Here is a 26,861-nt window from a genome sequence, read left to right as displayed (position 1 = left end):
TTCAGGGGGAAAAACAGTGGGAGAGAAAATACACCAAACGACTGCGGTTTAAACGGGCAAGAAACAGACAGCAGACTGGTGTGATGAGGCGAGGCTGTTTGGAGCTGCTGTAAACATCAGCGTTGATTACAATGCATACGAGAAAACGTGTCGCCTCTGGCAGACTCTGGGGAAAACAGGCTGCTTACTTCACTCCATGTGCTGCTACATTTTTCTTTCTGAAATGTTTGTTATGTAGAGCAACCCTCAAGCTGTGACACGTTCAAGTCGGAGCCGCTGGGTAACACCACAAAATGTGCCATCTCCAAAACAGCAGGAGTTTACGGTGGCTCTCATGATCATGGTGGTTATATTATATATATATTTTTTAATCACACATACACACACACACACCACTGAGTCAATTAAGGAAGACAATGATATGATAAGGCCACATTACCAAATGATCCATGACAGGCATGAACACACACACACACACACAGAGAAGACGAGAAAACTGGGTCAAATGGACCCTGAGAGAGAGAACGAGTGCAAGTTAGAAAAGCTACAGACCCAGCCAATCAACACTGGATCTTTATTTTCTCTCATCTCCATCTCATGTGGAGATGAGAGAAAGAGAAAGGGTGATGGAGAAAGAGAGAGAGTTGGATAGAGAAACTGTTATTAAAGAGGTGTAAAAAAATCAAAACCCAGGACAGTGACAGAGGTTTCAGCTCATCTGCATTTATAATGAAGAGTGAAAGAGAGATTGGTGTGGTGAGGGGAAGTGAAGAGAGATGCAGTGAAAGAGAAATATAGAGAAAATATGGAGCAGAGAGATGGAGTGAAAGAGAGATTGGTGACGAACAGAGAGAGAGAGAGTAAGAGAGAGAGACTATAAACATAAATAAACATAAATCCCATAAGACTAACAAGGGGATGGGTGACACAGTATTAAAGACATGAGGGAAGAGGAAGAGATATAGCCGCGGTCCAATGTTGAATTATAAAACATTTATTCTGCTAGAAGTTTTTGAAGTTGTTGTTTTTTTTTCAGATGTTTGCAAGCATAGAAAAACCTGATTGATGGCTTGCCCAGAGACGGAGAAAAACCAAATTGGCCCACATTTGTCACAAGCCTCAGAGCAGGAACTCTGATCACGACCACATCAGATCTTGGGGAAAGAAATCCAGCAGCTACATTTCAACAGAAAGAGGGGAAACATGGGCCAGCCAGGGCTACCTCCACAATTAAATAACTATTGGCGTTATTCAGACAATAAATTCACTTTACCAGCAAAAACATGCTAGACAAAGTACACAAATGTTGCTTTGGGTAAAGCAGTGACATCATAAGGAACCCCAGTCTGAATCCCTACTATAGGCTAATCATTTACTCTCTAATTGATGAATTATTAACCCACTGAGCAGCAGCAAGAGCTCTGACCACACACACACACACACACACACACACACAAATATAAGTATACTGGCAAATCAGAGGTCCTATTGCTGCTCTGTGGGTTGGACTTCATTTAACTGATTGGCGGCACACTACTAATACGTCTATAAAATTTAATGAATCACAAACTACAAGCTCTTGGTTAAAAGTAATAGTGTAAAGTAGAACTGAAATTAGAATTAACCTCCTTTCAAATGGCAGATGAACACAACAGGAGCTTAAATAACATGGAGAAAAGTACTACCTAATGGAAATCTGTGCTAACGTTAGCAAGCTAGCTCTTGCTTTCCAAGTCCGGGTAATGTGAATTTAACAAAATGACTGTTTAAATGTTGATCGGTGTTTTAAGCCCCCAACGTCTCCTTCCAGGCAGCGCTGCCTTGGTTAGGGTTAAAGTTAAGGTTAGGGTAGGTGCATTGACATTGACCAACCTGGGGTCCGGGGACCCCTAAGGGGGGCGGCAGAGATCACAGGGGGGGCGCAAGTCTTTATCTGGTTTGAGGTTGAGGTAAAAAAAAAATATTTGTACATGTTAAACAAATTATGATAATACACTAGAATATATAATGTATACAAAAGTCTGTATAAAAACTATATATTTTTGTTCTTGCATTAAATTGTAGGCAGGCTACTTAGTAGGCCAAACCTCCGGGACCTCTTAACCTGGGACCCTTGCTGTCATCAGGTCAGCTGCTAGCTGCTATCATCCTCGTTTTTCCTGCCGCCACGGCATCACTATTTTATGAATGAAACATGGCGGAGAAACGTAAAAGTGCTGATAACTCCTCTGTATCAAAAAAGAAAGTAAGGCTCTATCTCGAGAGTTACCTCAACTTCAGTTTCGGAGGGGGGGCTCAGCTTTTCTTAGACATAAGTAGGGGGGGCGCCAAGGAAAAAAGGTTGGGAACCACTGATATAATGGACCAACAGATCCCGTTGCTCTGGACGGAGACCAGTGAAGGATATTAGAAGCACTTTTCTGGTGATGGCTGAGCGTTACTGCGCAGCCTCCAACTGAGAGAGACGACGTAAATGTGACGTGAGCAACGTGTCTGAAAGTTGTAAGTCTTCTGGTAGCTGTGCCAAGAGAAATCTCAATCATTCCGAATCTTGCAGAGACAGAGAGCGTAGGTATATGTAAGGAGATAACATAGGCACAGGCTAATTATTGCTAACTAAAATGCTAGTTAACATTAGTAATTACACCTAAACAGCTAATGTGAGATGAAACTGCCTGCGCGCTTCTCCTGTACTGTACAGTAATTTCTCTAGTGTGCGACAGTAAGTCGCGTGGTTATGACACAATCGTTAGCCTATTTTTACAAATTACAAATTACAAATTTAAAATTTTACAAATTACAAATACATTTTTACGGAGCCATAACGTGAGGCACAAGGTAATGCAGCTTTTTATACATTGTCGTGTTTCTTTAGAAATAAACAATGGACAAAGACTTTGTCTTTAAACGCTTCAGATGTAAAGTTATTCTCTGTCAAAGTGGCGCCAAAATGAATGGCAGTCAATGGAATGCTAACAGGAGGTGATAGCTTGTTAGCATCAAAATGGCGCCATAGGAGCTACGTGGTCCAAGGAGAAGCTTACCCCCTTGGTTAGGTGCCTTGAAGTCAACGGTCTCAGTGCTGCCTTGAAGGCACTAGGATTAGGCAATGGTTATGGTTAAGGTTAGGGTTAGGTGCCTTGAAGTCAACGGTCGCAGCGCTGCCTGGAAGGAGACGGGGGCTTAAAACACTATCGAGCGGTTTAAACAGCTCATGTTAAATGATAGCTTAATGATAGCCAACATCTGAGCTTGGTTTTAGTGAAAATGATAAAATACACGGTGTCAAAGTTCGTAGGATTTACAGGGCGATGATGTGCTCCAGTGCACTACGGAAGTGACTGTGCGTCGCCTAGCTACGCAGGGAATCAAATGTCAATCAACTGGTGTTGTGGAAAACGCCCACTCAGAGGCTTCCAGAGATGGGTCCAAAGTAAACACCCATGTTTTGGACATATTTATGATTATAGTTTACATTTCCTCATACAAAAAGAAGAGAATGCAATTTTCACTTTGACAATTTCTGAACACGAGTTGTGGTTTTTGAGGTTTCTTTGTCAAATAAAATGTGATGACTGACAGCACCTGGACTGGTTTTTTCTACACTCTCGAATCACTGCTGTCACTCTGCTTCATTTTCAAGATTATCCAGCACACCCTGGGATCAGTGCCTTCTGCTTGTTGGTATAATATCAACAACAGCAATTCATCATCATCGCCATAAAAACAATCAAATCAGAACACAAATAATACACAAAATGAATACATCTTACAAATCTATTTATTTAAAAAACATCATATTTCATCATACTCATTGCGATAAAATGACAAAGTAAAAGGACACTGGGAAATTCTTGCAGTGACATGTTCAGTGGTGTGTATCAATGCTACGCGCTGTGTGTGTGTATGTGTGTGTGTGTGTGTTTAGTGTTATGAGCATTTGGCACGGAGCCCTATTATTCACCTGTCTGAATGTATGGGTGTTAAGGATAGTGGTAAAACCCATTTTGAATATAACAGCTCTGACACAGAGAGGCACACACAAACCTGTGGAGTGGGTTTATGGAGACGTATTGGGAATTTCTGAAGTAACTGTCACCATCAATCAAGCCAAAACACACCCATTTCATCAATATTTCTCAAAGTGGGTTTTCAGCTTAACCCCTTTAGTGTCCCTAACTGAAGGAACATATCACTGTTGCTTTAATTGTTGCAGGACGGCAACATGTTGTACAGGTTTGTCTTGGGTGTTTCCTATGGCTGAAATCTTTATGGATTTGGGAATTGTGTTCTGATTGGATAATAGTTCAAGTTCTGCACTGGCTGCCTGGCCAGGCCGAATTTGACGCAGTTTTGTGCAGAAAGTCAGAGCTGAGTGGGCGACAGATGCATTGTATGAATATGTAACATCCCACAGGAAACACCCCTTTTTAATCTTAACTTTGGGTGTTTTAGCTCTGAGGGTGAAAAATATGTCCCTAATACAGCTCTTCACGCGAGCCGTGGCCTGAATACAGCCTTGATACCTTTTTAAAAACTATTTAAAAACATCAAACAAAGCCCTATCCAAGCCAAGTCAGTGGAGGAGGAAACACAGCCTGGCGCATTTTATTATAAACCTAACAGGTCTGTTGGGATCCTGCTGGGTTTGGACAGAAACATCCTCACTTTGTGTTGCTGGAACTGTGAGTGTGCGTTCACACAGCAAGTCAACACGATACAACAATTCATTGGTTTGCTATAAAAAAACACCAAAGAGACTCAACAGATGTCAGTTGGGAACAGCTTTCTTTCATAATCAGCTGGTAAGGTTTTTGTTCTACAGATATTTTTTTTGTAGTTTTCAGTTTTGGCTGTTAGGTGCATGGTAAAACTTTTCACTGAAAGAGTCGAGATGAAAACATCTCATTTGGAAAAGGGCCATATCTAGTGTTGCAGTTCAAATCTCTGAAATCAATGTACTGAAAGTTTTCTGGCTAGTTAGCGACAGTTAAGGAACAGTCTGACACTTTTTGAGTAGAGCTTGTTTGCCAGCGATAGTTCTGGGGCGTTTTTTAGCTTTAAATGGGAAACGGCTCACCAGGCTAAACCAAAAGTGATAATTGGATCTACCAAAATGTTAACTGCCCCTTAAACTCATTGAAATCATGTGGCGTTTAAAATAGTTCAACATTTTAGGAAATAAGCTTATTTACTTCCTTTTTGAGAGATCGTTAGATAAGAAGATTTAGAACATGGTTAGCTTAGCTTAGCATAAAGACTGAATAACAGACTGAATAATTCATATATGACATCAATAATAGCTAAAATTCATAAAAATGACTACCAGCACCTCTAACACATTTTATCTTGTTTTAATCCGTATACAAACTGCAATCTTGTTGTACATGCTAGAACTTTTTCTTAAAGAGCAGTTTATCCGTCTGCCCAGGCAAGAAATAGTTACAGCATTTCATTTCCCACCAAACCAAAATTCTATGGTTTCAAAATTGTTATACTTCTATTAAAAACAACCTACAATGTGTTAATTAGTGAGCTTTAGCGGTGCTGGTGGGTGTTTTTATTCACTTTGGACAGAGCCAGTCTAGCCGTCTCCCTTGCTTCCAGTCTTTATGCTAAGCTAGGCTAACCACATCCTGACTCTAGCTCCGTACTTAAATGCACTGACATGAGATTGATAAAGATCTTCTCTGGAAAGAAAGCGAATACATGCATTTTCAAAAATGTTTCACTATTCCTTTAAAAAGCAAAACTAAAACTGAGAATCATGCATGATTGTTCAAAAATATGGAAGTCGCAGAGTTTCTTGCACCAGAGCGCACACAGTGTGAACACATGCGAGTCTAGATTAGTGACAGCTAAGTGTAAATATCTGGATGTATGAGACTCATGACGTCATGAAAAATGGAACCCAGGAAAAGGCTTGTGTTGCTCCTGAATGACATCAATCTGTCCTTATAAAACAGCACATGCAACTCTGTCTCACATACTGTAGGCACAGCACTCGCACTAACACACACGAGACTCTGGTAAAACAACAGCAGGATACATTTCTGAATATCTAGAAAAGAAGAGTGCTTGCTGTCACCACTTTCAGTGGCAGTTCAAGTGTTGATCTGGCGATATGAACCGAGCACACACCTCTGTTAGTTCAAATATTGGCACCACGTACAGTATATCTCACACACAAACACACTAACTGCATATCTCATTGTAAAGCTTAGAAATGTCTCTCATTTTAAAATTTCTTAATTATTTCAAAAAACTAGAGTTGAGAATAAAAGTAAATAGTCCTTTTGTTAAGGTAGGAATACTCTGGGATGGTAGTTGTAGTGCAATACCTCTGGTGTGGAAAGCACGCGGAGCACCACTTTTGTTTTCTAGGACCTCTGCTGCCTGTATGAACGGGACTTTGTCTCAGGCTGCCTAAACCGCCAGACTCTGCACATACAAAACAAAAACTTCAGTGACTTAACGGGGATATGTCGAGGCGCAGACGCACAACCGAAATGCCACTTCCGTCTCTCCAAGCCCAACCGCCCCTTGAATTTCCCGTGTTTCCTCAAAAAGGAAAATCCAACGGGGTACGCTGGTGTGCCGTTGCTCGGAGAGACTCGGTTACTATCAGGAACACAGACTGGTTGTTCTTTGCAGGGAGCCTTGGCATCAGAAGAAAAAAATAAAAAAGTAGTCCAGCCTGAGAGCTTCATTTGTTATCCTTAGTGGTTCCAGAGGCAGCAGATCCGTTTAGTGGTCCTTTATTCCCAAGTGGCAGTGATGTCTCAGAAGCATCCTGTTCCGCAAAAATTTAACGCTCGAGTTTCTTGTAGTGCTATGGTCTTAACGGGGAGCGAAGATATCTGTGTAAAAATCACTGGAAGCTCCGCAGATATTAATGGATCTCCGTAGAAAATCAAGTCTCGTTGGTGCTTTCCCCTGCTCCTCCACTGCAGAGCTGAAGAAACCCCGAGCACCCCCTAAAGCACTGCGATTGACGAGTCAGGCTTCTGTTTCCAAAGCGATGTCATTTTACTCCCAACGTCCTTCGCATGGAAACAACTGGGTGTCCCAGAAATCGTCTATGGGCGTGTGTCTGTTGTGTGTGTGGTGTTTCCTGTGAGCGCTGCAGTGTGTGGGTGCGGGGGAAAGTGTTTGTCAGTCCATCTCCAGGTCCATGAGTTTGTTGCGCGAGCGTGGAGTGTGTGTGGTGTTGCGGCAGCAGCAGTGGGCGCAAACCAGACCTAGGACCAGAGAGAAGAGGCCCACACCTGGAGACACACAAAAAGGTTAAAAATTGAGGACACACCATATCACCAACACTACTACTACACCTATTACTAATGCTCCTACTAATCTCACTCATACATACTATTTCTCCCAATACTACTACTGGCAGAAGAGCTGTTACCATGTTTACAACAGCATCAATTCTTTTAAACATGTTTTTACTACTTCTACTGGTATTACTATAAGCCTGTCCACCGCAGGAACTTTTCCCAAGAATTTTTTTTAGATACTCAGGAACCTTACCTAGCCAGGGTCTAAATTTAGATCCTGGCCCCAAAAAGTCTCTGATCAGAGGGCAGTAACTTTCTGATGGCTCAGTAACTATAAGGGTGAAGTTTGCAGGGCTGAACGTTTGTGAATGCAGCAAAATTCATTCACTCAATGAAGTGGCAAGTAGAGTGGCACTAGAATCGATATTACAGGCTATTACAGCTACCAGTACTACTACTACTACAACAACTAGAGATGCCTCTAAATTAAGACTTTCCTTATGAATAGCAACTAAGGATGTCCCCAGCCTTTTTACAAAATCAGTATCAGTGCCAATTACGGCATATTTTATTGGTTGGTATTGGCTATATTAAGCCTAAACAAATTCAGATTCTTGTCTTATTTAAATCCACTGTGCACGGACAATGCCAGCTATCAGATATGTGTCCTAAAATAAGCATGAGCTCAGCACTGGCAGCTAGTCAAGCACCAAGAGAGTTACCCCTCGTCTGTCAGCCAGCAGTCTCAGAGAAGATGTCCGCACTGACAGCGAGCGTCACTTATATAATTTTGCTGCTGCTCTTGGCTAGAAACTCGGTTTAAACTTCAATATTTTGATCATCTAGACATCTACCTCAACATTTCAGTAAAAAAAAAAAAAAGCTTACAAAAATATGCCATAATAGTTTGTCATAATAGTAGTCTATGGCAACAGCAACAAACGTAGATGTAGATGGGTTACAACGTTCAGTTGTGCTATTGTTTACAAAATGTCTACACAATACACACAATATCAGAGTATATTCGAACATGGAACAGTATATTGAACAGCCCTTATTAAAGTTTTTTTCTATGTGAAATAGAAATATTGAATAGCAATATCTAAATTATCATTAATGATTAAACAGAGGCTTAAGCCAACACCTGAACATACAACATACACATTAGATGCATGGTGGTTACGTTACCTATTGAGGCTGCTACTCCGTATAAGAGAGGTAACTTGAGGGAGTCCCACACTGCAGGAGAGACAAATAAGACACAAATAATGTCAAACAGGGTTTCTGCAGGTTTCAACAAGTTCAATTTAAGACCTTTTTAAGACCTTTATGAATGAAATGTAAGACCTATATCACGACATAAAAGTACAACGAAATGCAGAGCCACAAAAGTTCTTGCAAAGTTAATAAACTTATTAAAATTTAATTAAAGCCACACAGAGAAATAATAAGCTGTAAATATACAGCAAATTAGATTTGGATGAGCGAAAGAAAGAACTACAACACCACAGAATAAAAAAAATAAAAAAACCTTTCAGTGAGCATTAGAGGTAGCGTTACATGGACGTAGGGAAATTAAGACCTGTTCAAAATAATTTAAGACCTAGAACACAATACTTCAGCGAATTTAAGACTTTTTAAGGCCTACTTAGGCCGCGGGCACCCTGGTCAAAACTGACAGCATATTCAGTAGGATTAAAGCAGACATTAGTTGTAAAATGAAGCGGTTATCCCACCAGCAAATCGGACTGTAAGGAAGACTCGAGATGACGGCAGCTCTTTGGCTTGAGTCCAGGCTCCTGTTGAGGCCGACAGGTACCAGGGAGTGGCGACACAGTGATACTCGCCACTGTCACTGGGAACCACAGAGCACATGCAAACACATAGTAAGCCTGCAGCGGAGATTGTTACAATGATGATATAAAATGGTTTATGAAGAACAAAGCATGTTTGCCAATGACCCATAACAACACTCACCTGTCCTGAGTGCCATGAATGTTCAACATGTAGGTGTGCGTGTCTTTGCGCTCTATTGAAATGTCACTGGAGGAGTTGCGAGTGTCTTTCGTCACAACGCCGAAGCGGTCGACGCTGGCCACCAGGGTCGTCGTCTCTCCACCGCGCAGCCTGGTGAAAAACCAACGCACCTCGTACGCCATGTCATCTGAGAGAGAGAGAGAGAGAGAGAGAGGGAGAACTTTAAGTAAAGCTGTTATAGGTTTGTAAAAAAAAACTGCAAACGCTCAATGATTATTTGCCAAGAAAAAGCTCCAGCCACCTTTTCAAACCAAAAGTCTTTTTATATTTCTATAAATGCAGAAATAATAAATGACTCTCTTACAATCACTTTCAGTTCCAAGATGTGCAGAGTTGTCAATCAATCCTAAGCACTGCCTCTTTGCGTCAAAGCACCAATCACAGCTGGGTGATGGATGGACTTTGACATCTTTCCACATTTTCAGCTGCCCAGTGCCTTTAGTTACATTATATGTTACAAACTACAAAAGGCAGCTTAAAGATGGCCAAAAGATGTGCCTGTGGAATGTGCAACAGGGTGGTTTCCAATCCATCCAAACAAATATATTAAAAAAAACGAGTCCGCTCAAAACAAATCAGCTGGGTAGTGGTAGTTGGCTAGAAATGAAAAAACTGCTTTTGTCTAACTGTGTGAAATCAGGGACGCAATATATAAAAAATTACAAAGACTTTTGAGTAGTAAATCTGCCACCGTTATCACTGTAAACTGCATGTGTGTTATACATACAGTATATCATATAGTTCAAAGTTAGGAGTGCATTAAGACAATCAGCTCGACATCAGTATCATCACAAAGGACACCTGCGTCAATTAAAAAAGGGATATTAAAGACACATTTTCCCTTTTAAAAGGTCCTATGACGTGCTGCTTCTGGATGATTTTATATAGACCTTAGTGGACCCCTAATACTGTATCTGAAGTCTCTTTTATATAGACCTTAGTGGTCCCCTAATACTGTATCTGAAGTCTCTTTTATATAGGCCTTAGTGGTCCCCTAACACTGTATCTGAAGTCTCTTTTATATAGGCCTTAGTGGTCCCCTAATACTGTATCTGAAGTCTCTTTTATATAGGCCTTAGTGGTCCCCTAACACTGTATCTGAAGTCTCTTTTATATAGGCCTTAGTGGACCCCTAATACTGTATCTGAAGTCTCTTTTATATAGGCCTTAGTGGTCCCCTAATACTGTATCTGAAGTCTCTTTTATATAGACCTTAGTGGTCCCCTAATACTGTATCTGAAGTCTTTTTTATATAGGCCTTAGTGGTCCCCTAATACTGTATCTGAAGTCTCTTTTATATAGACCTTAGTGGTCCCCTAATACTGTATCTGAAGTCTCTTTTATATAGACCTTAGTGGTCCCCTAATACTGTATCTGAAGTCTCTTTTATATAGACCTTAGTGGTCCCCTAATACTGTATCTGAAGTCGCTTTCCCGAAATTCAGCTTTGGTGCAGAATTACAGCCACTAGAGCCAGTCCCACAATGAGCTTTCCTTAGGATGTGCCATTTCTGTGTCTGTAGCTTTAAATGCTATTGAGGCGGAGAGAGGGGGGGGGCAAGGTGGAGGGTGGGGTGTGTGGCCTTGACCAACTGCCATGGGCAAAGCAGAGAAAGGGGAGGTAACCTTCCCCTTTATGACAACATATAGGGAAGATTCCTGATTGGCCCCTCTGAGCTTTCATTTTCTCTAAGGCAGAGCAGGATACCCAGGGCTCGGTTTACACCTATCACCATTTCTAGCCACTGGGGGACCATAGGCAGGCTGGGGGAACGCATATTAATGTTAAAAAACCTCATAAAGCGACATTTTCATGCCATGGGACTTTTAAAGTCCCATGACAAGGTATCATCACTTCCTTAATGTAATATATGTCATGTCAGTAAGGGGGGTCAACCTTCAGTGTAAAGGGCAGTTTTATTTGACAGAACAGGTAGAAAGGCACGACTGTTGAAAGAGTTGTGATAACGTCATCGGTTGAACTTTTCAGTTGCTCCCACTTGTGGAGGATTACATCATCACTGAAGAGGCACAGTTTTTCCTGGAAGTGCAAGTGCCCATTTCGTCGAGTCCATTAGTAACTATCTTAAGCTAACATTTACTTTAGTAAGAGCCTGTCTGCAATTAGTAATGGTAAACTACTTAATGTATCATTTAGAGGACTTAAACCACCTTACGCAGAATGAGTTATGTTGCATTATGACGTTTTCACATGTGATGTGACCGCAAGTATTAACAGAGAAGAGTTACTGTACTTATTACAATAGGGAAATGAGGGAGGGAGTGTTATTTTTGGATGTACAACGCAGCCCCAATTTTACTATGATTACTACAGAGGATATGACGATAACCAAAAAAACGGAGAGCGACTCCGTTATCACCACATTTAAAACACACACCAGCTGCGGTTCCTTCTAGTGCGATGGACACGCGACAAAAAAAAGGAGGCTAGTGATGAAAAAAGATAAGAAAACAGAGACAAGAGAGAATTTGTGAAACTAGATGTAATCTATGGAAAGGGGGCGAGCGAGCTAATTATTTCCAAGAGCAAGACGTAGAGAGATAGAGGGAGGGAGGGAGGGAGAGAGACTGACAGAAAAGCACAAACTAGTCATTAGTCTGTCAGGGAGAGAGGGACTATCAGTACTGTACCTCCCACACACACACACACACACACACACACATACACGCACAATAAAAGCCCCATTCAGCCTGAGTCATCCTCTGTCATTTACGAGACAAATAGAGGATACAGATGAAAAAATAAAAAGAACATTTGCGAACAACATGGAGAAAAAAAACAGACACATGATAATGAAAAACAACTATGGCAAAAAATAAAAGATTCAAGAATGAGAGCTGGAGAAATGAGGAGAAAGAAAGAAGAGAATATAATGAAGAGAGAGTGAGGAGAGGAGGAGAGGAGTGAACTCACCCACAGCAGAGTAATGAATCACATCTCAATTTCTCTCTCTCCCCTAATGGTTTTAATATTCAAGTGCTACATCATTAAAAATCAGTAGTAGTACCACCAGCAGCAGCAGCAGCAGTAATAATAACACTAGCCTTAGTTTAACTTTAGTGTCCTGTGGTCTTTATATTGGTCATTATCTGAAAACTTTGTCACTAAAGTCCAGACTCTAGAGCGAGATATCTTGGTGCCTATCGGCACAGTTTTATTACGTTTTGCTGTAGACATTCACGACCTCAAGAGGATTATTTTGGTGACCTCGGACTCTTCCTCGAACAAAACTTACCCACATATCTTTGACCGTTTAAACCCCCCTTGACTTGTTAGCACAGCATTTTTTTATTTCTAGTGCATAATTTCATCAGTAGACCTACAGTGCACAGATAAGTATGTCCACTTAGTAAATCAAATATATTTCTATTTATAAGTCATTGTAACTGCTGCATGATTTATTGCAAATGCTACATTGTTGCATAGAATTGTAGTGAAATGGTACCCATGTATTATTGAATATTATTTTGTACTTAAGTAGATGCATATTAAGACATAATCGTGCATTAGTGTTAGTGTTTAAAACAGACTTAAAAATGTAGACAGAAATAACTCCAATATTTCAGATTTTTAAAAGGTAAAGGAAATAATTAAGTTCTCAAACGTAAAGTACCTTGGCTCCTTATCTCCACTAGAAATCGTAAAAAGCTTCCCTCCGCACTGTTAAATCGGACTAAATTGACGGTGACGACGATGGTGGTGATGAAGATGCATTAGGACAGTGTGGAGAGGGGGCACCATTTTTTTTTGTTGCACAAAGTAAAGTAGCCGAGCGCTCCATCCAACCAGAGAGGAGGAAACAGGAGATGACACCGAGTGAGGGGGGTGAATGGGGCAACTGACCACACACACACACACACACACACACACACACACACACACACACACACACACCACTTTGTAGGGTGTGACAGCATAACGATGTTCAAATTGCAGGTCAATACAGTTATTCCAGTTGAGTAATATTAGCTGTAACATATAGTGTTCAAACATGTATTGGTGTGTGTGTGTGTGTGTGTGTGTGTGTGTATTAGTTATCAGCTCACCTGTGTAGCCCATTGTTCTGACACAATAGGACAAGAAGGGAACTTCAGGATATGACTAAAAAAGGTTGACACACAATGGCTCACACAACTAATGAGTAAAGTTCTGACACAGAGAGAGGGTTGATGTGCCCATTAACATCCTGGAAAAAGCCCACATGGTTACTCACTGCAACATGAACGCTGTGAAGCACTATAGGGAACCCAGTTTGTCACGAACTAACGCCTAGAACTGCAATCGATTAATCGGCAACTACTTTGATAGTCAACTCGAACTGCACTGCTGAATACACACGTGACATGCTTCACTCTCCGTGTCATTTACTAAACACACCCCATCAATTTGGTGGTCTACAGTATTTAAACTGCACAATTTCCCCATCTCTGCTCATCAATGCTGCTGCTGCCCTGCACCTGTCAAACCAAAACTTGCAAGACAAGACGCTTAGATGATAATGGAAATAATTGTCCCAAACCTTTGCTCTAGGTAATTATGAATCACATTAAGCAAGTATAGATGTCATTTCATTGTGTCTTCATGGCAAAATGAAGATCATGGTGATTGAGGATTATGATAAAGACTGGTGAAATTTTACCTGGTGCCATCCTCGCTGCCGAAGAAAGAGGTCTCGAACTCTTGATTTTCACTAACCATTTTTAGCTTCAAACATTGACACCATCTAGGGTTAAAAAGAAGCATTTCAAGCTGTTTCTTGGCAGACATATTGTCCACATATGAGGCTTGCCTCAACGTAAGCCTATACTCCATTACTCTGCATGGGCGGGTTGAAGGCTTTTCTGACAGCAAGGACCCGTCCAACAAACCGAACCCATCTGTCAGTCAGGACTCCCATCGGTACATACTTCAGTAAAAGAAAAACAGGCCGAGTTCATGTGCAAGATGAAGGATGGGTATGATAAGAATGATGATCTCTCGGGATGTGGACTCAATGTGACCTGATGTGAGGATCATGTCCTGAACTCAGTTGTGAGTGATGGACGAGATGGATTACAACAGGAAAAGTTCAAAGGAAGGAACACAGTGAAAGACATACTGTTGACATCATATCCACCTAAGTCAGTGTTTCTCAACGGAGGCGTTCAAAAGATGATGGGGAGCGCTGGAAGCAATATTTTGGAAAGGGGGGCGTTGAGGTCCTCTTGGGGGGCGTTTGTCTGAAAGCTAGTTTAAATCAAAGATTCACAATAACAATACATGTTTACAATTTAAACTACTTGCAAAAAACAGTGGTCTGCAACATTAAAACCTGCCAGTTCACGGCACTGCAACTGGACGAGACGGTGTATCATTACTCTTCTTCTCTTCTGTGCTTCTGTCAGCTTTGTTTGGCGCAGCTCCGTGCTTTTGTGCTTTTGGGTGAGTGAAACGGGACATCAGAGCATCATTTTAAATGAGCTCCGTACTTCAGCGTGAAGCTGCGTTCAGATTTTTCAAAAAGCAAATCGCCGCAGATTGGTGCGACGTCCTGTTGTGTTCTTTAACCCCCCAATGTAGCACAATTGGACTGTATATTTCACAGTAACAGTTTTTACGTCAGATCGTTTATAGAACACAATGTTTCCTGCACCTGAAGGCAGCTTCATTTCACGGAGAAAGAAGAGAGACGAGCGAGAGACATCGACTGCGCTTTGTTGTTTGGCAAACATTTAGCTGTTTCACAAACTCCCGGGCAGTTCAGGGCTTGTGTTTGGTGTTTTAAAAACTTTCTTGTGGAAGCGATAGAGGCAGTGATGTAACTGTTTACTGTACGGGATTCTCACACCTCCACAAAACGCAGCGCGATGTGGGGCTGCGTTTCTCCAAACGGTTTTTTTTTCCTGCCATTTACTCGCAAGACAGGCGATAAGCAAACCTATACTCTTCTAAGCATCAACAAAGGGCTCTCACTAACTTCCAAAGGTTGTAAACTTATTTCCATTCGGAGGTAAATCCTTCTGCTTTTACCCCTTGATAAGTGCCCGTTTGTTTTCCGTTGGAACAATTCCATTATAGATTTAGATTTGAATGAAAAATAGATTTGAATGTTAAATTGCTAGCTGTTTCTGATTGGCTACTGTTAGTGTTTGTAATACCTAATTAAAGTTTGAATGTTACATATCTAGTCGTTCTGATTGGCGGCTGTTATTTAAATTGAATGTCAAATGGTTGCATTTTTTTTTTAAACACCTGTAAATATAATTTCTATATTCACATGGCTTTTTTTGATACCTGGGAAACTAATAAATATGTTGTTTGTCAGTCAATAATATGATTTTTTGTGATTATTTGTGATAACAATAGTAACAACAATAATAGGCCTAATATTAGGGCGTAATCATTAATATTCGGGGCAATTAGCCTACAATATTAAGATTAAAACTTTATGACAATAGTTGCCAATAACGTTCTTGTAGATTAACTTATCAATTGACTGAGTTATTGAGCATAATTCTAATTATTTTAATTCAACTGTTGGCTTGTTTACAACCTGTTATCCTAGCAGTGTCGTGTTCCAAGATCTCAGCAATTCTAATTATCATAACGGATAACATAAATAAATAACTGCAATAAACCAAAAGTTATCCTTAAAATGGACTCACTTTATTTTCTGCATTGTTGGTGAAGTTGTATTTTCATTTCAATATGATGTTTTGTGTTGACAGGATGTATGAAAACTATTTTAATCCCTTATATAATTAATCTGACTATATTCTTATGTAATGGCATCATTTTAAAACTGCCTTGCTGACAGTCAAAAGATATGTGTGTTTCTCTGATAACACCAGGTTAGTGTCTGACATCGCCCCGTTAATGATCAAAGACGCATTTTGCATAATTCTGCAGGACTGACGCATGAACTCTGGTTGCTCGTTTCAGAGACGACACCCATCTTCGAGGAACGGAGCTATAATTAGAAAGCCTCCGCTTTCTCACAGTTAGCCTCCATCCTTTACTTTCTTTGTTCTTGACGGCAGAGAGGACGGAGAATGAGGAGAGGGAAGAAGGGAGGGAAATGGGATTTGAAAATACTTAGTGACTGAGGAGCTTATTTTGTTTATCACATAGGCATAAATCAACAGCAAGAGGCCCTCAGCAATGTGGACACATCTCAAGCTTTGGAGAGCACGTAGTATCACCAGACCCCCCAGACCCCCCCCTTTCCCCCCCATGGGAGGTGCGAAAGGAGTATTTGATCCCCCACCAGCAGGCTGACGCACAGCCTCTTGCCCACAGCTGTTCCTCTGCTGAATGCAAACTCTGACTTCCCCCCCTCTCCCCCCCATATGGACCTTTCCACCCCCCCATATGAACTTGTGAACTCACTGACTCCCATCCAAACAGTCTAAACAAGCTACAGTTTACACTGCTATACTGCACAGCTACCCTGTATACACAGAGTGAACAGAAAAGTGTGTTACATAAGCAGATGCAACCACTTCCACAATGTATTTGCATGTAAACAGAATATTGAACATGCACTAAAGGGAGGGGATCAGAGGCTTGTTGGGTTTTTTGATAAACACAAAATCAAGAAGGCCCCTTGTTACATGAATGTGGGATCATCTGGCCATAACAAGTAATCATTGGTCCACAACATGACACCGAACATCACAACCTAACAGGCCTCAGTACACTTAAAAACTACTTCCGTCACTTCCCGTGCGTACAACTGAATGCAACACCACGGATGCTTCAGAAGAGACACTGTCCGCCATGTGCGCTGTTATCCCCATTTCCAGGATTCATTGCATCGAGACTGCAAAGACACACAAAAGACCTTGGAGAGAGATTGGTTAGCAGGCCGATTTGCCTCTAATCTGGGGCTTTTGTAGGGGAGCTCCAAAAACGGTCGGCGAGTGGAACATCAGGTAAATCAGCTAAAGTCGCGTGAGGGAAATAGGCATTACAGGCAGTGAGGCTCTCCCGTCCACGGTAATCCCAGGTATTTGCAGTGGGGTCACAACCTGGCAATTAGTTGAAAGCAACACTGTTGTCTGCTTTGATGAATCCTGACTAATGACTGAAGGGTCCGTCACTGAACGAACTCAATCAATCAATCAATCAATCAATCAATCAATCAATGAACATTGTTCCATAAAACGAAAAAAAAAAACACAAAGATTCTCAAAAAAAACATATCTCGTCTGGGGTTTATACAACAATCTAATTGTATACTCTTATACTAAGTTTGAAATGGCCATGTTCAATAACAGCTGGAAAAACGAAAGTTTTGGAAGGTGTAATGAGCTGAGCAGCCAGCTGATAGACTAGTTGGTCCATCAGAACTTCACAGCGATGTTAGCTTCAATACTAGTAGCGCCGTTTTAGGTGGTGAAGCAGCTTCAATAAGCAGGAGGAAGGGAGATCCTGGTGACTGGATGGCTGAGGAGGAACTACAGTCTATCTCTAATAGAATATCTGGCTCCTGTCTGGGCTAATTAAACTAAAATGGCTGTCTGTGGAAATGAAGACTGCCTGATTGGATTTCTCTGGATTAATCCCTTGAGGAGAGTCCAAAGCGTACAACTGACACACACACACACACACACACACACACACACACACACACACAACTGACAATTACCACCAGTGCTTCTAATTAATCTGTGTGTTCTCTGCTCCATAAAGCAGGACAGCACTGGTAGAGAGGAATACTAAACACTATAAAAGCACTATTTAGCCTCACAGAAACAAAAAGCCACTGGGAAGCAAAGTTCCCTCTTACTCGCTGCATGCTTAATAAGACCTCCAGTAAATTAATGCAAATTTGATGTGATATCTGGCATGTTTAACTTGCAGATGCCCTCTGAATATATGACATGAATACATGAGTTAAACTGATGCGGGTCTCATTAGGCCAACATCTATATTTCTAGATTTTAACAGCTGTAATCCTAGATTTGATATCTTACTAAATGAATTTTCTCATTAGCAGTAAGTAGCAAAGATTGCAGTAGACAGTTCAAATGTTGTTCCAGTCTTTCCCAGTGTGCCAAGAATCAGTATAAGTTGGGGAGGAAGAAGTGATTTTTTTTAGCATACGTGAAATTAATGTCTCTACGAATCAAATACATACATACAACATCACAATTTTTTAAACTGTAACATTTCCTTTCCTATATTGGTTTAAAGTCTCATTAGCAATTCATTGACACTACTTAATGCATTGATTAAACCTGAATTCTGGTTTTGGCTCAGCTAAAATACACAAGCACAAAACACGAGCATTTGACTAGAAATCTTAAGTCAAATACATTTCTTATCCAAGAAGTCTCCAACGGAAACACAAATATATACATTAGTTAGCATGGAGTAATGTAAACATCTAACTTCTATCTCTTTTGGGGTTACGGATCAGTTTCAGTCTCGTTATAAACTGACTACGTTATTCATTTTTCTGACTGTTAATGTATGGATCTCGTCCGATGTACATTTGTGTGTGCCAAAGGCCCACAGGAAGACTAGCCGCTGCATCAGTGGAAGCTAATGGGGAGCCTCTCAACAACCAATTGTGTCATATTGGTATTGGTACAAAATAATGCAAATGCTCATTTTTGATTGTCTACCAAGCCTTAAAACTCACTAATGTATGACTTAAACCAGCCTTTCTGGATCGTATTCCAACGCGTCAATGTGATTTTGGTGTTAACCAGTAAATCAGTATCAAAGTATTCTTTCACATTTCAGGCATTTAGAGCATAGAGAGATTTAGAGATCTTCAACAGGAGGTCCGGGATCCTTAGGGGTCCTCAGAGTTGCTGCAGGGGGGCTGCCAAATTATTGTTTGATGGTTTAATTATTATAATTTTTTTTAAATATGTCTGAAAATATACATTAATATGAATCCAAAACATTGTTATTAAAGATATTGTCTTTAATGTAGGCTACGCTACATTTAAGATGGGCTTAATGGCCTACAGCTAAGGTAGCCATAAGATAGCCATCCACGGATCCAGTTAAGCTTTAAGCACAATAAAACTGTGTGTGTGTGTGTATATATATATATATATGTATGTATGTATGTATATATATATGCTTAAAAACGTTGAAGCCCCCTGATTTAGAGCAAACATAATACAGATTTGTTTTGGACTACTGAAAGAATAGGATTGGTTGCATGAGATAAATGAGAGTGCCCTGTGGATTTCCATACGCAATGACAGGTCATCATTCCCAGAATAAAATAGTGACTAGAGGACAAATATTTGAAGGAAAAAAAATGGCATTGAAATGGTAAATTTGTAGGTAGTGAAAAAAAGATATCAGGTATCAGACAGCTTAAGTAAAATAAACACTGCTATATCTATTCTTTTTAAACATTTGACATGTTGGCACCTATAGCAACCAAAGCCTGTCCTTGTGACACTCACCTAGGGCTTCTCCTGTTCACCTGTCATTGACTTCCACTATAAACCGAAACAGAAGAAACCCCTGAGTACTATTGTTGTTAAAAAACCTAAAAATATGCAGTCCTCTCAGTCTGATCGCACTGAAATCTGCCATTTCTGAGGATTCCTTAAAGCTGCATTTCTGTTTAACTGGAAGAGCTAATGGGGTGAAAATGATGGCACAGCTCTGCTTTTTAGGACTATCTACTCAACATTTTCAATTTGTGTTTTACTGTCTTTTCTTCTCCTCTCTTCCAGTCCTGCTTTTATGCCCCTCTTCCATCTCCCACTTTATGTTTGGTTAGCCATCATTTGCTCTCGTTTTTCACTATAGTATAGTGAGACAGTTTTCAGTCAAGGCTCTTCTTTCGCTTCTGCTGAACACCTGATTTTTTGCAGTCATCGAGAGGCCACTGAATACTAGAAAGGATTTTGTTGACGACAAATGAATAAATGACTACTGAATAGCATGAAAACTTTATCCAGATGTTTTTTTATCACGTCTCTGTACTTTTAGAACTGCGAAATGGTATTTTTCAAACTATGTATCCCCCTACTGTATAACTGAAAAACAAAATTAGATTTGATCATTTTTATAACGTCACTTGGATTCAAGTTAGTGAGGGAATGTTGCTGAAACATAAATGGGTCACCCAGGAAGTTTGTACCAATTGTTCTGACAAAACAGACCAAATCTGCATTTCACTGCTTTATAAACTGGGGACACTGGTGGCTCCAATTGGAACCATTTAAAAATAAGAACATCAATATGATCAGGTGTTATTTTGTTCACCAAAAACAGTTAATGGAGTCTTTCTGTCATCCTCTCCCATCCCCTCAGCACTTTATATTCTTAACTGTCCATCCTCTCTGTCCAACAGCCCTTTCCATTCTATCTTCTCCTCAACCCTCTCTTCAGGAAACTTTGCATGCTGTTCTCGAGCCACTCTTCATCCATTTACTGCCTCCTCTATTCACACTCTTCCACTCTTGCTCACTTTAACAATCTGTTTAGCTCCCTCTACTTTTCCCCTATTCTCATTCTCTCGCTCTCTCTCTCTGCCTATTCTTTCTCTACCTCGTTCTGTCTCCCCGGCCGGCTAACGGAGCGTGAGATTGGCTAATTAACGGCTGCCTGTCGGCCCTGCAAAGACAGCTGGGTAATTTGGTGGAGAGTGGAGAGAAGGGAGGGAGGAGAGACTGTGGAGGAAATGAGGAGTAAAGGAGCCAAAAGAGGAGAGAAGGATGTATCATTAAACTTACCACACAGAGTTATTCTTAAATATGGTTCACGTTGCCAGGTGTTTGGCAAATTCACAAAAATCCTGCGTGCATTTTTGACATAACTGGCATTATACTCCTGATTACAATGCATGTTATTTGCTTCATTTACCGAATGCCATACTCGAGGTGGCAACGCTTGCCTGAAAAAAGTATGCTGAGGATGCAGGAAAAACTGAACGAGGTCCATATAACAATGTCAGCTGACGGTAGACTTTCATATTTAGGCTAGTTGGGGGCAGCGAAACAAGCTGTAAACAAAATTGAAATACTGTATTACTACCTTACAAGGTTAAAGCAACTATGGCAAATCATTTCTCAGTTGGAGTCCTGTTTCTGTCCACCTGATGAAATGAGGTCCAGTATTCACTCTCCTTGTAGTTCTGTTTGGGTCAACACCAACTCCTGAACAAAATAGCCGGTTCTTTAGCTGCCTAATGCTCCACTGTGTTCACCAGCTAGTCACTAACTTTATCAATCTGCTCTTTAATGCTAGCGTACAGTCGGTTTATTGTCTCCCTCTTTGTTGGGACCACCTGAGCCAGGTCATGACACACGGTATTCAATAAAGCTGATAGTGAAGATATGGAACCGTTATCTTTGTTTTTAGCAACTCACTGCCACTTTTTTGAAGATTTTTTTTAAAGACAGATACACGTCTTTCATTGACATTATACTACATCCAGAAAAGACAGTCAAAACATCTTTCATTCTGGCTGCCTTTAGGAAGTCTTTTGGGTGACATCTGTACAACGTCCAGAGAAAAACACATACAAACTTCATTCTGGCGCCAAAGAGGACATCTTCTGGATGTCCATAAATCATGTTTTTGCTCCATTTCATATTATTGTGATCTCTGCTTGAACGTTTTGTTTATTTGATAAGTTCCTTAAACACCACTGTTAACACAGAATCTAAATTAAATCATCTTGATAGACAATAAGACTGCCTTGTTTCCTTAGGCTAAATGTGTCTCTGTGAGTGAACTAGTGAAGTACAAAGCTTGATTTTCTCCCAGGAGGATCAGAGTGGTATGCTGTTATTTAAACAAAAGAATTTCAAAGCAGAAAAAAAACGGCGATATGTTAAAAACATCCAAACTGTCACAGTTTCAGTGCTTCCAGAAGAAGGGAAAAATATCTGTGATCTGATGGTGATGTCATCTCACTACCACTGATTTCAAGTTAAGTATGCAGCATCTCAGAAACGCACACTACCATGACTGCAACACCATGCCAGTCATTCCAGTGGCAATGGTTGCAGTGTGTCCGCATGCAGCAGCACGCTGAGATAACACATCACAGCAAAAAGACACAGGGTCAAACAGACAGCGAGTCAAACGCACCATGCTGAAAGCATAGCTGAAACAGTATAAGACTGTAAAAACTGATCAGGAAATGAACACAACACAAACAAAGACTGCAGTGATCACAAACTGGGGAAGAAAAGAACATCCAGTCCTCACTAAATGAGATACATTTTACATTTTTATTCAATTCTGATGTCAATATCGTCGCTGGTGGGAAATCTCCAGACAGGAAGTGATGAAAGGCTACGATTGAAGCCTGAAAGTGAATTGAAAGCCACTGATCATGTCTGAAGCTCTCTCGGGCACACACACTACATCGGATTACCTACCAGCTGCTGCATGGGGCAAATCCTGGCAATACTGTAATTAGTAACACAATGAGAAACTTAGTGTGGCTCTAAAAGAGATAAATGATCATTTAAGTCATATGTAGTTTCTCTAATCTGTAATCTCTACAAAGGGTTCATGTAAAAACACACACAAAATGGATGCAAATGTGGACAGTAGGGACACACACACACACACACACACACACATTTACCTAAGTCAACAACTTCAAAAATAAAAGGCAGCACAGTAAATATGATCACTAACTGACTGAGCAGTGAGAAATAATGAGGAATATTTTGTGTGAGTGTGTTTCACCATGCCTATCATAATAACAAGCTCCAACAGGAGAGCTGTTTCCAGCCATCACTAAGGAATGTGAGACACGCACGCACGCACACACACACACTTTGTAGGGTGTGACAGCATAACAATGTTCAAATTACAGGTCAATACAGTTATTCCAGTTGAGTGATATTAGCTGTAACATATACAGTGTTCAAACATGTATTGATGTGTGTGTGTGTGTGTGTGTGTGTGTATTAGTTATCAGCTCACCTGTGTAGCCCATTGTTCTGACACAATAGGACAAGAAGGGAACTTCAGGATATGACTAAAAAAGGTTGAGCATCAACAAGTATGTGTGTGTATGGTACATGTGAGTAAGAACACCTGAGGTAGTGGAGGTTTGGCCGTTGTCCAAACAGAGCCAACGTAAGCACCACACCTTTGTTGATACATGTCACTCGATACCCGTTTGGTAATTGGTCCATTACCTGACCTTTTACCTGTGTGTCATTCACACTCGTGACACTGCCAGTTACTTTCTCCATTATCTTTAAAAGATCAATCTATGAATTGCTTCCACTAAAAAGTAGCCAAAGCTTGATATATCGCATTCCTCTGTGCCACAGAGCTCCATTACTGAAAAATAATGAGTATTAATCCGCATCTGAAAAAAAGTCTTTAACAAATGCACTTCTTTGTCAGGCTACAGTATGTTCCTGAACAGCACTTAGTTAGTTTCAGTTTACCTTGAAACCTGATCACACACGTCACACACGTCACACACGTCACACACACACACACACACAATGACACATCATAAGTCACAGTGACTGTAGAGGAAACAGCCTAATGAAGTGGCTAAAATAATAGAACCACATACTATAAAAGGGTAATTTCACCCTAAACACCCAAAAATAACCTCTAGCGCTGTCAAGGGATGCATTTAGTGTCAATATTCTGCATAGGTTTTAATATATCTGTCTCTCAAACTTGTGCTGCCACACAATAAAAAGTTACATTTGAAAAATTCAACAGAAACATGTCTTTCAGAACACAATGTCCTTGTTACGCTGGATAATCCACAGGCCTCACAGGGGACACTTTAAAGAGACATTCTTAAAAAGTAGTCCCAATGAAAAGTTTTCACAGTGAGATCCATACAGAGTAACCAGGACACTGTTTGTTTTTAAATTAGTTGTTTACTCGTTTCGACCGGGAGAGACAGAGACTCAATTTGGTTAAGATACAGAATGTTGGTAGCCGGTGAAAATCTACTGGGTGAGAAAAAAAAGATCTTAATGATCGTCAACCAAAGATACAAAATAAGTAATGATATGTGCCTCAAACTGGCGCTGGAACGAACAATACAGACAGAGAACATCGCACAAGCAATCGAATAACTATCATAAAAAGAAGGAACCACTAAAATCTATCACAACACCTCAAAACCCCCCAACTACCCAAGAAATTCATTACGTAGAGCGTGTAGACAGGTGACATTACGGATTATAAAAACAAAAAGAGATATGTAACTAAGTCTCTGAAAGGCTTCCGTTTAGTACGTAACGCAGTATTACCGGGGTTACCGGTCATATACAACCACACACGACACCCGGCACACAAAGAAAGCACACACCACCAAGTTAACTAACACCGGAAATCTCAAGCACAGACACAAACGGCCAGAAGTCCTAAATAACCATACATGAGATCGTAGGTGGCCGCTATCAGAGCAAATGGGTGATAAAAGGAGATACACTCACAAAAAACCACGAAAACAACGAGAACCCTCAAAGCGCCTCGGTGGAGATGGCCAAGCGCAACTCGTAGAGGAGCAGGCAAACAAAAGCAAAAGAGAACGAGAGGCCGAAGCAAGGAGAATGAGAACAGCACACTCCACCACCCCCGCCACGCGAAGGCGTCCCGCCCGCGGAAGCCCGCCACCCCGCCCAACGCCTCCCTCCCTGCGGCAGAACATGGGAGGGAGCGACAGCACAAGACTTCCGGCACAGGCAAGACTTCCTTATTCCACACTATCATCTTCCGCTCTGCTTGTGTGTCCCCCCCCCCAACGTTACACTGCATGTGGTAAAGAAGGGACGGAGCTTTACTTCACAACATTTCAGAAAAAAAAATGTATTTCCCTCTGAAATGTGCAATCTGCACATTAATAATCAAGATATGTTGCTCTGGATCACAGTGCTGGGCAAATCTTATGTTTGTTTTTATCCCTAATTAATCTTTAATTACATTCTAATATGATATGATATGACACCATGGTGTTGTTTGTTCCTGTTCTCATAATATTAAGCTAATTTTAAATGTGAAAGATAATAGCTAAGATAGCAATGTTATAATGATCTACAGCACAATAAGTAACCAGTATTTCAAGCAGCAAACACACCCACAGAAGAAAGTGAGAGAATATAGAGGGCTGCGTTTGTGTGTGTGTGTGTGTGTGTGTGTGTGTGTGTGTGTGTGTGTGTGTGTGTGTGTGTGTGTTAACAAGAGTGAGAGACAGAGAGTCTATTTCATCTATACAACCATTTACAATGCAGGAGTCACATCATTCTTATTAGCGGTGCTGTTGACAGGTTGGCAGGTGAAGAATGCAGCAGAAGTACAAAGTGTGTGTGTTTATTGATGCATGTGTGTAAAAAAATAGCAAAATACTCAAGAGAGAAACAGAAACCGTAATTGATTGTGATCTATGAGTGGATGTAAGAAATCAAGTATGTGTGGTTTACCTGTCTGTGTGCCAGTCTTTGGGGAAGATCCAGAGACTGTGAGCGAACACTCCATCTTGGCTGTTTCCCACGGATTAACAATGTTGGTGTCTGAATGGATGGCGACGGAGTAGGACGGCCCTGCAACAACAAACACAACAACTTAAAATAAGCTATATATATATATATATATATATAAAAACATTTTACACAGCTAGCAAACATCAGAGAAACCCAACGGAGATCAGAAGGATTCATTTAAACATCGACGGTTTTTAAACCTACATAATTATTCTATAATTCTAAATTCAGGCCCCAGAGGAACGGCAGTAGATGTGAGCTTACTGGGAGAAAATAGTGTTCAGGTGGTAAACACTGCTTTAAAGTCGCAGTGTGCCATTTCTCTAATATGCTGAAATTAACAAGGAGGAAACCACCGCAGTGGAGATAAATGTAGATTGACAAAAATAGATTCAAGAATTACTAAACATGACTTTTGAGCTGTAAGCACATTTAAATACACTGTATATGGGTCATTCTATTAATAGCATAAATGCAGTCAACAATGCAGATTAAAACAATTTTGGGGTTTAAAAGTGGAATTAGCTGCTGCAAAGTTGTTGACCCCGCCCCATTTAATGATGTCATACCCAGGATTAAGATGTTTAATAAAATGTTTAGACCCCCAGCTGGCCGAAGGTGATTTGACTCTGTTAGCGATCTGCTAGCCAACAAGTATCAGTTTTCAGGTTGGGTTCAGGCTTTTGTTGCCTAAAGCTTTAGGCTCTGGCGCGATTAATATTTTCAAATGTAATACATTAAGAAATAATTACTCTCCATGTCAAGTGGATACTCTTATCACCCAGTGAGAAGAGTGAAAGAGGCAGTGCAGCCAAGCTGTTGCATTAGCCTGGCAAGCTAATGGTCAGAAAAGGATGAAATGCAGCAACAAAATAGCAAATCCAATGGTGATTGCCAATTAGATTATGACTTATCTACTGGCAAAGCAGACACAGCAGACATTTTGGCTTGTTATAGCAGCAAAAGCACAGGTGTTACTTACTAATAACATTATCAAAGAGTCCCAGTGAGTCATGACAGTGTGACAGTGAGTCAGCATGCACACTACCAGGACCCATTCATTTCATCATTTACACCTAA

General features: G+C 40.7%; 1 protein-coding gene across 1 annotated transcript in view; it reads right to left on the bottom strand.

The window, feature by feature from the left end:
* Positions 1-4,837: 4,837 nt before the first annotated feature.
* Positions 4,838-26,861, bottom strand: part of si:ch211-132g1.7 (prostaglandin F2 receptor negative regulator) — a 57,336-nt gene continuing 35,312 nt past the window's right edge. Inside the window, exons 11-15 of the mRNA XM_031292133.2 lie at positions 25,722-25,841; positions 9,255-9,441; positions 9,014-9,132; positions 8,466-8,516; positions 4,838-7,268 (exon numbers count right to left, since the gene is read on the bottom strand). Coding sequence (XP_031147993.1) covers positions 7,156-7,268; positions 8,466-8,516; positions 9,014-9,132; positions 9,255-9,441; positions 25,722-25,841 — 590 coding nt within the window. The 3' untranslated portion in view covers positions 4,838-7,155. The remainder of the gene's footprint in view (positions 7,269-8,465; positions 8,517-9,013; positions 9,133-9,254; positions 9,442-25,721; positions 25,842-26,861) is intronic.

The sequence above is a fragment of the Sander lucioperca genome, chromosome 24, assembly GCF_008315115.2.
Source record: "Sander lucioperca isolate FBNREF2018 chromosome 24, SLUC_FBN_1.2, whole genome shotgun sequence".
NCBI classification, from domain to species: Eukaryota; Metazoa; Chordata; class Actinopteri; order Perciformes; family Percidae; genus Sander; species Sander lucioperca.
The sequence above is the reverse complement of the archived record's forward strand: the minus strand, read 5'-3'. Positions and strand labels throughout refer to the sequence as shown.